The sequence below is a fragment of the Muntiacus reevesi genome, chromosome 18, assembly GCF_963930625.1.
Source record: "Muntiacus reevesi chromosome 18, mMunRee1.1, whole genome shotgun sequence".
Taxonomy (NCBI): domain Eukaryota; kingdom Metazoa; phylum Chordata; class Mammalia; order Artiodactyla; family Cervidae; genus Muntiacus; species Muntiacus reevesi.
In genome coordinates this window covers 29,080,524-29,092,463 of record NC_089266.1, presented here as the reverse complement: position 1 = coordinate 29,092,463, position 11,940 = coordinate 29,080,524, and the positions used below count along the sequence as shown (strand labels likewise).

The window sequence follows — 11,940 nt, the reverse complement described above, 5'->3', positions numbered from 1 at the left end:
GACACGGTTCCATCCTTGGGCTGGGATGATCCCACATGCCGCGGAGCAACCAAGCCCATGCGGGAGCCCAAGTACCGCAACTAGAGAGTAGACCCCACTCTCAGGGTCGCCTGGGCTTCCCTCCACCAAGATGGTGTTGTCCCAGCCCCACGCCCTCCTGCCAGTCAACGTGCCAACTCCAGCTGCAGTGTGCCTACAGGTAGGGGGAGCCCACCATCCCTGGGAAGGGGCCAGGTCAGCAGGTTTCCTGGTGGCCACCTTGCCTGTGATCCTGCAGGTTAGAGATGAGAGGCACTGAAGTGTCTCCCAGCCGGGGTCCTGTGGGGATGAATTTGGAAGGTGTCACCCAGCCCTGTGAAGCCAGCCTTCAGGAGACTGAGTGTGCTCTGCCAGCAGAGCTGGGCATTCAGGAGCCGGACATCCAAAGGGAGAGCAAGCCAATGAGGGGCACACAGGGCCATCCTCCAGGGACTGGGGGTTGACCCAGCAGTCACGCACAGAGTGGGAGAAGGGACGTCCTCTGTGGGACATGTGTATCCTCTCGGAGTTTCCGACACACCCCCCGCATCTTAACTCTCCCAATTCGCGGCACAGTGTTCTCATCCCACACAGAAGAGACCTGCCCGATGCTCCAGGCTCAGGACACGGCGGACTCCAGCTCTCCTGCCCCACAGCCCACGCTGTCCCAAAGCAGCACCCAGGCCCTGGGTCAGAGGCAAGAGACATGACTGCTGCTCCTCCTGCAGCCCAACCTGAGACCAGGGCAGTCACCCCAGCCCTCCGGTGATCCATGATCCGACTGGGGAAGGTCCCCAGGTGCCTGGGCCTTCTCTCTGGCAGGGCTGCCCTGGGCGTTCCAAGCATCGTCTGAGCCAGGGGGTGATCTGGTGCACTAAGGACGGGAGGGTTGGTCTGGCCAGGTAGGGGGGTGTCCCAGGTAGGGACACGCAGTCGGGCCTAGTTGCAGGCATGCTCCTGCTGCTTTGCATGGGGTGTACCCTCAGGACCCTTCTCCGGAGGTGTGCTAGCAAAAACAAGAGAAAAGGACTCTTCTTTGCCCCTGGACGGTCCAGCCCCTTTGAGACTGGACTGATGCAGGCTACGGACTCTACCTAACACAGCCTTGCACGTGGTTTCTGCACCACCACTGGCCCTCACTTCGCCGAGTCTCAAAGGAGTGTCCATCAGAATCAGTCAAGAAGCTAAAAATGCAGATCGCCAAGCCCCACGGCGGAGATTCTCACTGAGCGGGTCTGGGGCGAGACTGGGAGTCGGCCCTTCTCAACAAGCCCTCAGACGACTTGGGCGCGGATGCTCCGCGGCGCCCACTTTGAGAAACCCGACTCTGGGGCTGAGACCCCAGCTCCGCTCCGCCTCGATTCTCCAAACTTTCAGCATGTCGCCGGGTGCATGCCCCCCGTCCGCTCCGTGGGTGTCATCCACGCGCGATCGTGTAGCATCTGGGGAACGTGGTGAGGACCGGGAGGGGGCGCAGGGCGGGCGAGCGGAGCCAAGGGGCGGGGAGGCGAGGAGGGGGCGCGCCAGGCCCGGAGGCGCGCGTTGGCGGGGCCGGGGGCGGGGCTGCCGGGCCGGGGCGGGGCCGGCGGGCGACGAGCGCCGGGGGAGCGCGCCCGGGGAGCGCGGAGGAGGAGCGCGGCCGGCGCCCCCGCCCGCCCTCCCGCCCGCGCGCAACAGTTCCCCCAAAGTTGTGCCCGGGAGGCGCGCGCCGGGCGGCCGAGGGGCGGGCGGGCGGCGGCGGGGACGCGGAGAGCGCGGCGGCGGTGGCGGCGGCGGCGGCGGCGGCATGGGCACCCGGCAGACCAAGGGCAGCCTGGCGGAGCGAGCCGGCCCCGGCGCGGCGCCCGGCCCCCGGCGCGAGCGGCCCGACTTCTGGGCGTCGCTGCTGCTGCGCGCCGGGGACAAGGCGGGGCGCGCGGGCGCGGGCGCGGGGCTGCCCCCCTACCACCGGCGCGTCGGCATGGTCCAGGAGCTGCTGCGGATGGTGCGCCAGGGCCGGCGGGAGGAGGCGGGGACGCTGCTGCAGCACCTGCGCCAGGTGAGCGCCGGGAGGGGCCGCGGGGGCGCCCCGCCCCTGCCGAGGAGGCCCCGGGGCGCCAGGGGCACCGCCCGGGCCCCCTCTCGCGGGGACCCGGCCCGGCTAGCCGCAGGTGCCTCGGCTCTGCCCCTGAATTTGAGGCCTCAGGGCAGGGCGGAGGAAGGCTGCCCGGGGAGGCCCGGCCGAGGGGGACCTGTTGGAATAATGTCCCCGCTTCTCTCCTCTGCAGGCAGGGGAGGAGGCTGGCCCGGGGCGGTGGGCGGGAGGGGACGCCTGCCTGTGCCAAGGTGCTTCTCTTTCCCCCTACCCACTGGCAGTCTCTCCCATCAAGGGTCCTCAAGGAATGCGCAGTTGTCAGCTTCCCCAGGGGGAGTCCAAGGGCACAGCTCTGGGACTGGTGAGATTCCAGCCCCCAGGTGCTTCGCTCGCCGGGAGGCACCCTGGGTGAGAAGGGATTTAGGTGGGAGACAGGTCTTCTCTCCCCTGACTAACTTTGACCGGCGCTCAGCCTGGAGCTGAGCGGTGGGGTGGGGGAGCTGGCCCGGTTCCCGTGGGACCGGCTGGCCGCAGGGCCTTCCGAGTCTGTCTGCGCCCTGCCCCCAGCCTGATCCCCCTGTTTAGGGACTGCCTTGGCACCTCTGGCGGGTCCCCTCTGCTTTGGGTCTCCCTGGGGCCGTTGCTGTCCACTTTTCTTGGGCTTGTTTTCCTTCTTCACTTTTCATCCCTTCCGTGGATTCTGTCCAGTGGGAGAGAGGCAGGAAGGCGCCCCTCCCGCATCCCTAGGGGTTGTCTTGGCCGAGCTTTGCGGGGGAGCCCCATATACTGACTCAGTGGTGGAGTCCAGAGGGGATGGGCAAGGGGCTCTGAGGTGGTCTCTCTGAAGTTCTCCCATCACTGTTGAAACAGGCTGTCAGAGAGCCTTCCTGGGGGGAGCTTCGGAAATCAATCAGACAGACCCTCATCCCTCCTGGGTCTGTAGCACCCGCCTAGCCCCCTATGTATCTGGTGTGTGGTCACCCTGGAGTGTGTGTTCCCAAGGTGTGTGCACAAAGGGAGATGGAGTCAGAGGCCCGGGGGCTTGGGAAGCCTGGGGTTTCTGCTCTCCCCTCCGCTTTCCCAAACTGCATCCAGAAGACTACCTGAGATGCCGCTCTTTCCCCAGGTGCCACCTCTGAACTGAATCTTCAGAGAAAGATGACGTTCCACACCTACTAACTTTTTAGTGGTGTGTGTTTCTTTGTCTTTCAAGAACTGAAAGCCAGGGTATGGCCTCTGTGGAAACTGTTTTGTTTTCTATCAGAGTAATGGGTTTTCCAGACCTTCATATCCATTTGCAACCAGACGGTGAGATGCTGCTCTGATCATATGCTGTCTCCCGGCACTGGGGTGGGTGCTGCAGAGGGTACAGTACTGTGGCGGGGCTGACGGTGGGGGTTGAGGCAAGCCCTCCTGGGGCTTAAAAAGCAGAGTGCAGCCCGTTCTTGAGGGCCAGTCAGGGCCAGTCGTCAGGTGGGGCCTGCAGGACGAGTGTGATTCCACATCCTGGAGAACCTGAGCTTCCCTCGGTTTTTGGAGAGTAGACACATCCCTGTGTCCCCCACAGGCTTCCCTGGTGGCTCAGACAGTAAAGAATCCACCTGCAATGCGGGAGACCTGGGTTCCATCCCTGGGTCGGGAAGATCCCCTGGAGAAGGGAATGGCTACCCACTCCAATATTCTTGCCTGGAGAATTCCATGGACGGAGGCCTCAGTCCATGGAGTCACAGAGACGGACACGACTGAGCGACTAATACTGTCTGTGTCACCCACAGCGTCCCTGAGACAGGGAGCATTTCCTGACAGATGGTGTCTCGTTGGTGTCCTGACACTCTTCTGTCCTGACACAGTGGCTTGGCTGATGGGGGTCAGAGGAGGTCAGCCAGGCTTCCCCTTTGCTGCGAAAACAGCAGAATAACTTGCCCTCCTGCTCCAGGCACGTCCTGGGCTCTCGTGGCCTCTGGTTGAGGCCTGTGGGCTCTGCAGAGCCGGCGATGGGCCTGCTTAAGGTGCGGATCAGGGCCCCTCCAGGGAGTGGCTGGGGGCCCTGGGCAGCATGGGACGGGCGCCCCAGTGTCCAAATGTCCGTGGGAAACAAGAGGTGGTTTTCTAGGACCCTGAGGCTGGAGGGATGAGGAGCTGCATCTGTGCTGTGCACAGAAGTGGCTCTTTCCCCAAATCTTGTTTTCCTTTCCAGTTTCCTCCTCTAGTCCGGGGGTGGTGATGTTCAGAAAGCGAATGAGCAGTCACTGAGAGACAGGAAACACCCAGGGCTCCCTAGGGTCAGACCAGCAGGGGCGCATCAGTAACAGGAGGCAGAGGTGGGTGTGCAGAGCTCAGGGCTTGGTCATGCTGGGACACTGTTCCTGTCCCACAGAGCACAAGGGTGGGCATAGGTGAGCAGGGCAACAGGCAGAGGGGACGGGAGCCCAGACATTCGCGGTCACGGTCATCCTCACCTTCTCCTGTGTTTGTCCATGTGTGTGATGCCCAGAGCCCCGTGGGAGGGCCTATGGGCCGTGAGCTCTTTGTGGCCCTGAACTAACTCTCCACACTCTTCCCAGAACAATGCGCCAACATTCACAGTCCTGCAAGGATGTTGGAGGGTTCACAGACCCAGGTTCAGAATACACCCCCGTCTGAGACCTCCCCTTCCCCACCTGTGTGACTTGCTACAGGCTCAGGATGTGGAAACAGGGGCCTGGGGACCATATGTGACAGTCGTGGTGGGCTGAAGGATTGTGACTGCTGGTGCCTCTGCTTCTGAATCTAGGAGTCTCTCTGGTCTTAGATTTGGGGGAGCCTGTCCCTGCGTGTCCCTTGCCCGAGCAGCATGGGGAGGCCTCCTTGGTGTTTAGGATGCTGAGCTGTGCAGCGGGGAGGGAAGCAGGCTGAGGGAAGGAGCCAAGGGGAGTCCCCTTCCCTTGAGGAGCCATGCCATCTAGAGAAGAGCCTGGGGCCAAGGGTCAGCTCGGGCAGCTTGCGATCCGGTCCTCAGTCTGCTCCCACTTGGGACCCAGCTGATAACCTCTGAGTTGTGTTCCTCATTTCCCTGAGGGTGTCTGAGGTACTGAGCAGAGCAGATGCTACAAACTGTGTGAGATTGCCTCAGCTCTGCAAACCTAAACTCGTTCTCACGGCAGCAACGACAGCGAACAAGAGAATGTGCTTGGGTTCTGGCCGGGCTGTCGGCAGGGTCTCGGTCCCCTTTCTCAGACCGGGCCCAGGAAGTTTTAGATTCCATCTGCCTGACTAGGGCTCAGTCTGGGCCAGAACTCACTGGAAGTTCAAAAGCAGTGTGGGGCAGTGCTCAGGGAGTTGGGGGGTGAAAGAAGCTAATTGTGGATGAAAGAGGCGGCTCCGCTCCCTTCCCCCAGACCTCCCCCTTCTCCAGGTGTCACTTCCTAAGTCTTCGGCTCAGACTTGCAGTCTTCAAGGTGCCCTGGGAAGAAGGACCCATTAGTCATGGAGAGAGGGCGAGTGCCAGCCCATGGAGGAGGCGGGGGTCATCTCTTGGGTACAGGAGTTGCTCTGAGTCCCCAGGTCCCAGACTCAGTCATCTCCCAGCCTCGTGGAGCACCAGAGTAGGGGCTCAGCTCCCCCAGCACACACCAGGCCGAAGTGGCCCATCTCCCAGCTTTTCCGTAAAGAGGATCTGATTGGGTTGGTTTATACGGTGCAGCCTTGTTGGGTAGGGCGGTTCTAGGGTTAGCCTGATGGTGTGGCTCAGGCCACGTGACCAGGGTGACTGGGCTGGCTTTACACTACACCTGGGAACATGAGCCACCCCAGCAATGCAGAAAAGAGCCCCCAGGAACCTAGGGTGCTGGCTGCCCCAGGGGTCTGGATAAGTCTCCCTGAGGACCCAGAGGGTCGGCAGAAAGATGAGCAAGAGGTTGTCTTTTTCATCTAACAACCCCCAGAACAAGCAGTGAGTTCCCCACCCTTAGCCTTGATCTTGTTCTTCTCCACCTGGGATCCACGTCCTCATTTCCATGGAATGCTCCTTACATTTCCAAGGCCACCCTCCTGGGCCACGTCAGCCCATGGACTCTGAGATTCAGTTGCCGGTTAGGCTGTGTGGATTTAATCGTCCGTATGTACGTCGTTTTTCCCACTGTCCATTTTGTTAGACTAAGTCCCACACTTCTGAGAGTGGAGACCCCCACCGCCACCTCTGTCCCTGGCAGGCGGTTGACACCCGCAGGTTGTGGTGAGCTACAGTCAGTCGTGCGCCAGGGACACGCAGTCTTGGTGTGTCCCCAGCAAGCCCTTGGGTCTGGGCTGCGCACCCCAGGGCTTACTTGCCAGGCCCGCGGGTGCGGTCGAGAGATCTGGCGAGTTTGCTTTCATTTGGTTGGATTCCTGGGAGCCCTGTCCACAGGGCTTGGCTGTTCCTGGCAGCCTGCCAGGCAGTGGTGTTCTTGGAGAGAGGAGTGGCATGGTGCCCGGCCTCCGTGGGCACCATGGGGACCCCGTGGCAGGTGCCGTCTGGGGCCTCCGCTGAGGTGGCAGCAGGGAGCGGAGCCTGGCGGGAGGGCCCGGCCTCCAGGCTCCTTGTGCTGAATCATGTTGATTCCATCTGCAGAGAGAAAGCTTCCTCCCTCTCTAAGCCCTGCTGCTCTCTGGCCAGGCTGGGCATTTCCAGTGATGCCGAGGCAGGGGGAGCCCCAGGCCAAGGACTGCTCTGCTGGTTTCCAAGGCCAGGGATGAGGCCACCTCTATGTGGCCAGGCGTGATGCCAGGGCCTGAGGCTGGGCCAGCTGTCCTGACTGCAGGTCTGGTGGGGAGAGACCTCCTTTGGGCTCCCCCTGCACCCCCCAGAACACCCCCCCCTCACCTCCTGAAGGCAGAAGCCTCCTGCAAGAGAGTTATCCAGGTGACTCAGGTCTTGGTCTGACTTCCCCATCAGGATGCCTGAGGGGTGGGGTCCACATCCGAGGAGATCCCCTCCCCAAAGTGGGGGTCTCAGCCTGCCATCCACCTCCCTATCCTGGCCCACCAGCTGTGTCCTATCCACTCTCATTAGGAGAAACAGGGATTGGGGATGGGGGCAGTGGTCAAAAGTGGCAGGCTGCATCACTGCCCCGGGAGAGGTGGTTGTCCTAATGAGCACAGTAACCTTGGCTGGCCAGGCAGGGGTGGGGGCTGGCCTTCACGGTGCCTGACTGTCCTACCCACCCCACTCGCTGGCCCAGGCAGCGCCCACGTGGCTCTCTGGGAGCATTTCCCAGCCTTCTTCTTTTTTTTTTTTTCAACTTTTATTAGCTCAGACTCCTGGCTGCTGCAGCCATATGGAGTTCTGCCGACGGCTGCTGTTCAGGCGATGTGGCATTTCGATGTTTCTAACTTCATCTTCACCAGTATAGACAAAGAGTCAGGCAGGGGTGGAGAAGGGCAGTGTTCACCTGCAGGGTGGCCTCGCGTCGGGCCTGAGGGCCGTTCCCCCAGCCACGCTGTCCTCTGCCTCCCAGCTTTTCTCGGCCTCTCCCGCTCCCCCTCCCACCATCTCCTCTCTGTGTCTCTCCCTTTCCCTGGGTGAGAAGCAGACTTTGCATCTCTGTTGTTCAGCTCATCTTGGTCAGCTTCCCAGGGCTGCCCCCACCCCCATAGCCTTCGTGGCAGGAAGGCAGCCAGGGACCGTGAGAACAGGAAGGAGTAGGGGTCATTTCGTTGTCTGGTCTGGTAGCGGCCAGCGCCTTGAGTGGAGGAAGCTCTGGGGACATCCCTCCTGCCCGTGTCCTGCTTCCCGGTCCATAAAGCATTTTCTCCTGTTTATCTAGCTCTTTAAATAGTCCTATGAGGTCGACAGGATCTCACTTAAAGTAAGGAGTGGTAGCTTTTCTTTTTAAAAACAACAGTGCATCATCATTGTTTTGAACAATGCTGCTTTTGGACTGTGGTGCTGGAGAAGACTCTTGAGAGTCCCTTGGACTGCAGGGAGATCAAACCAGTCAATCCTATAGGACATCAACCCTGAATATTCATTGGAAGGACTGATGCTGAAGCTGAAACTTCAATACTTTGGCCACCTGATGTGAAGAGCCAACCCATTGGAAAAGACCCTGATGCGGGGGAAGATTGAAGACAGGAGGAAGAGGGGACGACAGGATGAGATGATTGGATGGCATCATCAACCTAATGGACATGAGTTAGAGCAAACTCTGGGAGTTGGTGAAGGACAGGGAAGCCTGGAGTGCTGCAGTCCACGGGGTCACAAAGTTGGACACGACTGAGCAACTGAACAAGACAAGACAATTGTTGAAAAATGAGAAAAGACAGATGAGCCAAAATAAGACCTCGAAGAGATTTGTCTGTTGTACAGTCCAGTGTCTGCCCCTCCAGGCACTGCTCTAGGCCACGGGAGGCAGGAGAAACAGGAATAAAATTGTTCCCCCACCTCATGGACAGATTATGAGGATCTATAATGCTGGCACAAGCCAGCATGTGCTCAGCGGGGCCTTGAGAAAGGGCTCCAAGTTGTGGCGGCCTTCCCTGGGGACAAGGGTCCCTTGGCCCTGGTCCCAGCACAGACCCTCACCCACCAGCCCCTTTCCCTTCTCTGGCCTCAGTTTGCCCACCAGCACAGTAAGAGGCCGTGTGGCTGAGGTGACCACTGAGGTTCCCGACCACCTCACAGCTTCTACCAGGCTCCTGTGGCATCAAGATGGACGTTCATTCACACGTGAGCCAGAGTCCCCGTCATGCTCTGATGTCACTCCCTTGTCCCCAGTTTGTGCAAGAACTAGGACTGCTCCCCACGTACGGGCACAAACCTCTCTTCCCTCAGGGCTCCCAGACGGACCAGCTCCTAGGTGGGGCTTTGTCTCACCTGCCCTAACAGCCACTCCCAGTGGCCCTGGTACTCAGGCCTAAGCCTCTCCTGCCCACACCCCCTTCTCATGCCCTTGGCCCCCATCTGTCCCCCAGCACATTCTCCAAGTGGCACTTTTTCTTTGATTTATTTATATTTGACTACACTGGGTCTTTGTTGCTACATGGACTTTTCTCTAGTTGCAGAGAATGGGGGCTACTCTCTAGTTGCAGTGCTTGGGCTTCTCATCGCAGTGGCTTCTCTTGTTGCAGAGCACGGGCTCTAGGGCACGTGGCCTTCAGTAGTTGCAGCTCCCGGACTCTCGAGCACAGGCCCAGTAGTTATGGCGCACGGGCTTAGCTGCTCTCTGACATGTGGGATCTTCCCAAATCAGGGATCAAACCCACACCTCCTGCATTGGCAGGTGGATTCTTTACCACTGAGCCACCAGGGAAGACCTAACTGGTACATTTTTCAGTGGCTTGTTTGTTAAAATAAGATGTTGAGATCATGGTGGCCAAGATGAATATCGGAGGAAGAGGAGAGCAGAACCCAGCCTGAAGAGAGAGTGGTCCTTGTAAGGGGCGTGTTTCATGAGCTCACTGCCCCTCCATGGAGTGTGGTCACACTCCTGCTCCTGGCAGCCAAGGACTGGAGGTGTGAAGGCCATTCAGTGAGGAGTGCAGAGGGCCCAAGGATGCTTCATCCCCTCAGTTGCCTCCAGGGAGATGTAAGGCCACCCCAGGCCCACACAGTGCCTTTGTGAGAAGTAGGAGACACCTGTCTGGTTGGCAGAGACACAGTCAAAGCTCGGCAAATTCAACCCCACCCAGACACCCTTGTGCAGTGCACACCCTGTACAGCTGTACTTAGCTGCTTGGTGAAGGCATGCAGAAGTTCAGTCTTTATCGGCTGAAGTCCGTCAGGAGGCTCAGCCCTTCTCCCATGTGGCCCCTCAGGCACAGCCTTCCCATGTCACCTGAAGCAGGCAGCAGTGCAATGCCAGCCATAATGGGATAATTTCTGCTTCTGAGCTGGATGTTTGTCCCCTTCCTCCTCAGTTGGGAAGCTGAAGCAATTGGGCACCTTCTTCCAGCCCAACACTCATGCTTCTCCCATGGGTGTTGAACAGAGTCAAAGACACCTTCAGTGAGTCTGGAGTCAGGCTCATAGGACTTAGGAGCACAGGGACCTTCAAAACTCCTTCCTTGCTAAGCTCCCATCATCTCCAATCCCCACCCATGTCCTGGGGACCCAGGAATTCCCCTCCAGCTTCCCAGACTGTTTACATCCCTGTCTCTGTGGTAAAGGAAATGGCAACCTACTCCAGTATTCTTGCCTGGAGAATCCCCTGGACAGAGGAGCCTGGCGGGCTGCAGTCCCTGGGGTCACAAAGAGTCAGACACAACTGAAGTGACTTAGCATGCACGCATTCTGGATGCTCCCCTTTTCCTGTAAATAACCTCCATCCACCTCTCCAGATAAAAGAACTCCCTTCAGCTGAGTTTTCCTGGGATAAGCCTGTCTTCTGGATTTCCTGTCATTCTCAGTTGCAGACCTCATCCCCATTTTCTCCTGGAGTTGTGGAGTTTCAGGGTAAAAACTCCCATGGGGTTTCCAAGCAGCTGCCAGCCTAGGGACCATCGGGAGGGGAAGGTTCTCGGAGATAGAAACAGACACGGAAGGTTCCAAGTTACCCGTTGTGAGAATTCTCACGTCTCCAGAAATCACCTGCTGGCTGAGAATTGGCTGGTCAGGCACGGGGAGCTTGATAAAGGTATTTGTGCTGTGACGTGTCTCAGTGGGAGGATGGTCCATGGGCCAAGGCTCAGACGTGGGGGCCCTCGGAGGGGCTCGGGGCTCTGGGAGGTGGGAGACGACCTGGAATAGGAGAGGGGGCAGTGGGGTGAAATTAGAGAAACAGCTTTTGGAAGACTGGTGGCAGCTGGCCAGGAAGCCCAGAGGAGCAGGGGCAGCTGGCTGGGGACGTGAGAGCAGGTGTGTGGCGCGTGGGCCCTGCTCTGGAGGGAGTTCGGCCACTGAGGAGAACCTGTGGGCAGAACCCAGGGACGCTGGGACGGGAGGGAGCCTGAGACCCTGGCAGGAAGCTCTGGGCCTTCATGAGCCTGTCCCTTGGGCCCTTTCACTCCACCCACCTCCACCTGCACCGAGGCGCCCTCCCAGAGTCCTTGGAAAATGAGGACAGACTCCGAGACTCCCGGAGACGGGCAGAGCCACTCCCTCCCCAGGGACACTCCCCTTGCCCTGCAGTCTCTGGGACTCACCAATACTCCTGGTTGTGGCCCCAGGTTCTTCCGCTTGTGGGGCAGTGAGGCCCCAAGGAGGAGCGGGGTGGAGAAGAGTCCGCCGGCCAGAGCTCCTTCCTTGGTCCACTCCTGCCCTCCCCACTGCCCTGGGAAAAGGCCTTGGGGAAATGGGCAGGGCTCACCCTCAGCCAGGAGCCTGGAGGGCCTTTTCCTCCTCTCCCTGCAATTCCCTCCTACCCCTGCCCCGAACCTGGGTGTGAACTGGATTCGAGCTGGACTTCCCATCCCATGTGACTTGTCTCTGCTCACCTGGGTTCTTGGAAGCTGTGCCCGGGGCCTTGCCTCTGACCTAGAGATTAAAAGTGGTAAAGACCCTGTGGGTTCCCTAGTTGCCTAGTGGTTAGGATTTGGGGCCTTCACTGTGAAGACCTGAGTTCAACCCCTGGTTGGGGAACTGTCTCACATGCCAAAATATAAAGAAAATTAAAAGTAAAGTGGTAAAGACTCTCAGTGTGAGGGAGTGGTTGATTTTATGTGCCATCTTGGTGAGGTCATGATACCCAGTTTCTGATGAAATGTGAGTCTAGATGTTGCTGCAAAGGTATTTAGATGAGATTAGCATTAAGTCAGGCTTTCCTGGTGGCTCAGATGGTAAAGAACCTGCCTGCAGTTTAGCAGACCCAGGTTGGATCCCTAGGTTGGGAAGATCCCCTGGAGAAGGAAATGGCTCCCCACTCCAGTATTCTTGCCTGGAGAATCCTGTGGAC

At 59.3% G+C, this 11,940-nt stretch overlaps 1 protein-coding gene across 1 annotated transcript in view; it reads left to right on the top strand.

Annotated features, from left to right (window-relative positions):
- The first annotated feature begins 1,793 nt into the window (after nucleotides 1–1,793).
- The window catches only part of LRRC75A (leucine rich repeat containing 75A), a 32,667-nt gene continuing 22,520 nt past the window's right edge, over nucleotides 1,794–11,940 (top strand). Inside the window, exon 1 of the mRNA XM_065909653.1 lies at nucleotides 1,794–2,056. Within this exon, the coding sequence (XP_065765725.1) occupies nucleotides 1,805–2,056 (252 nt within the window). The 5' untranslated portion in view covers nucleotides 1,794–1,804. The remainder of the gene's footprint in view (nucleotides 2,057–11,940) is intronic.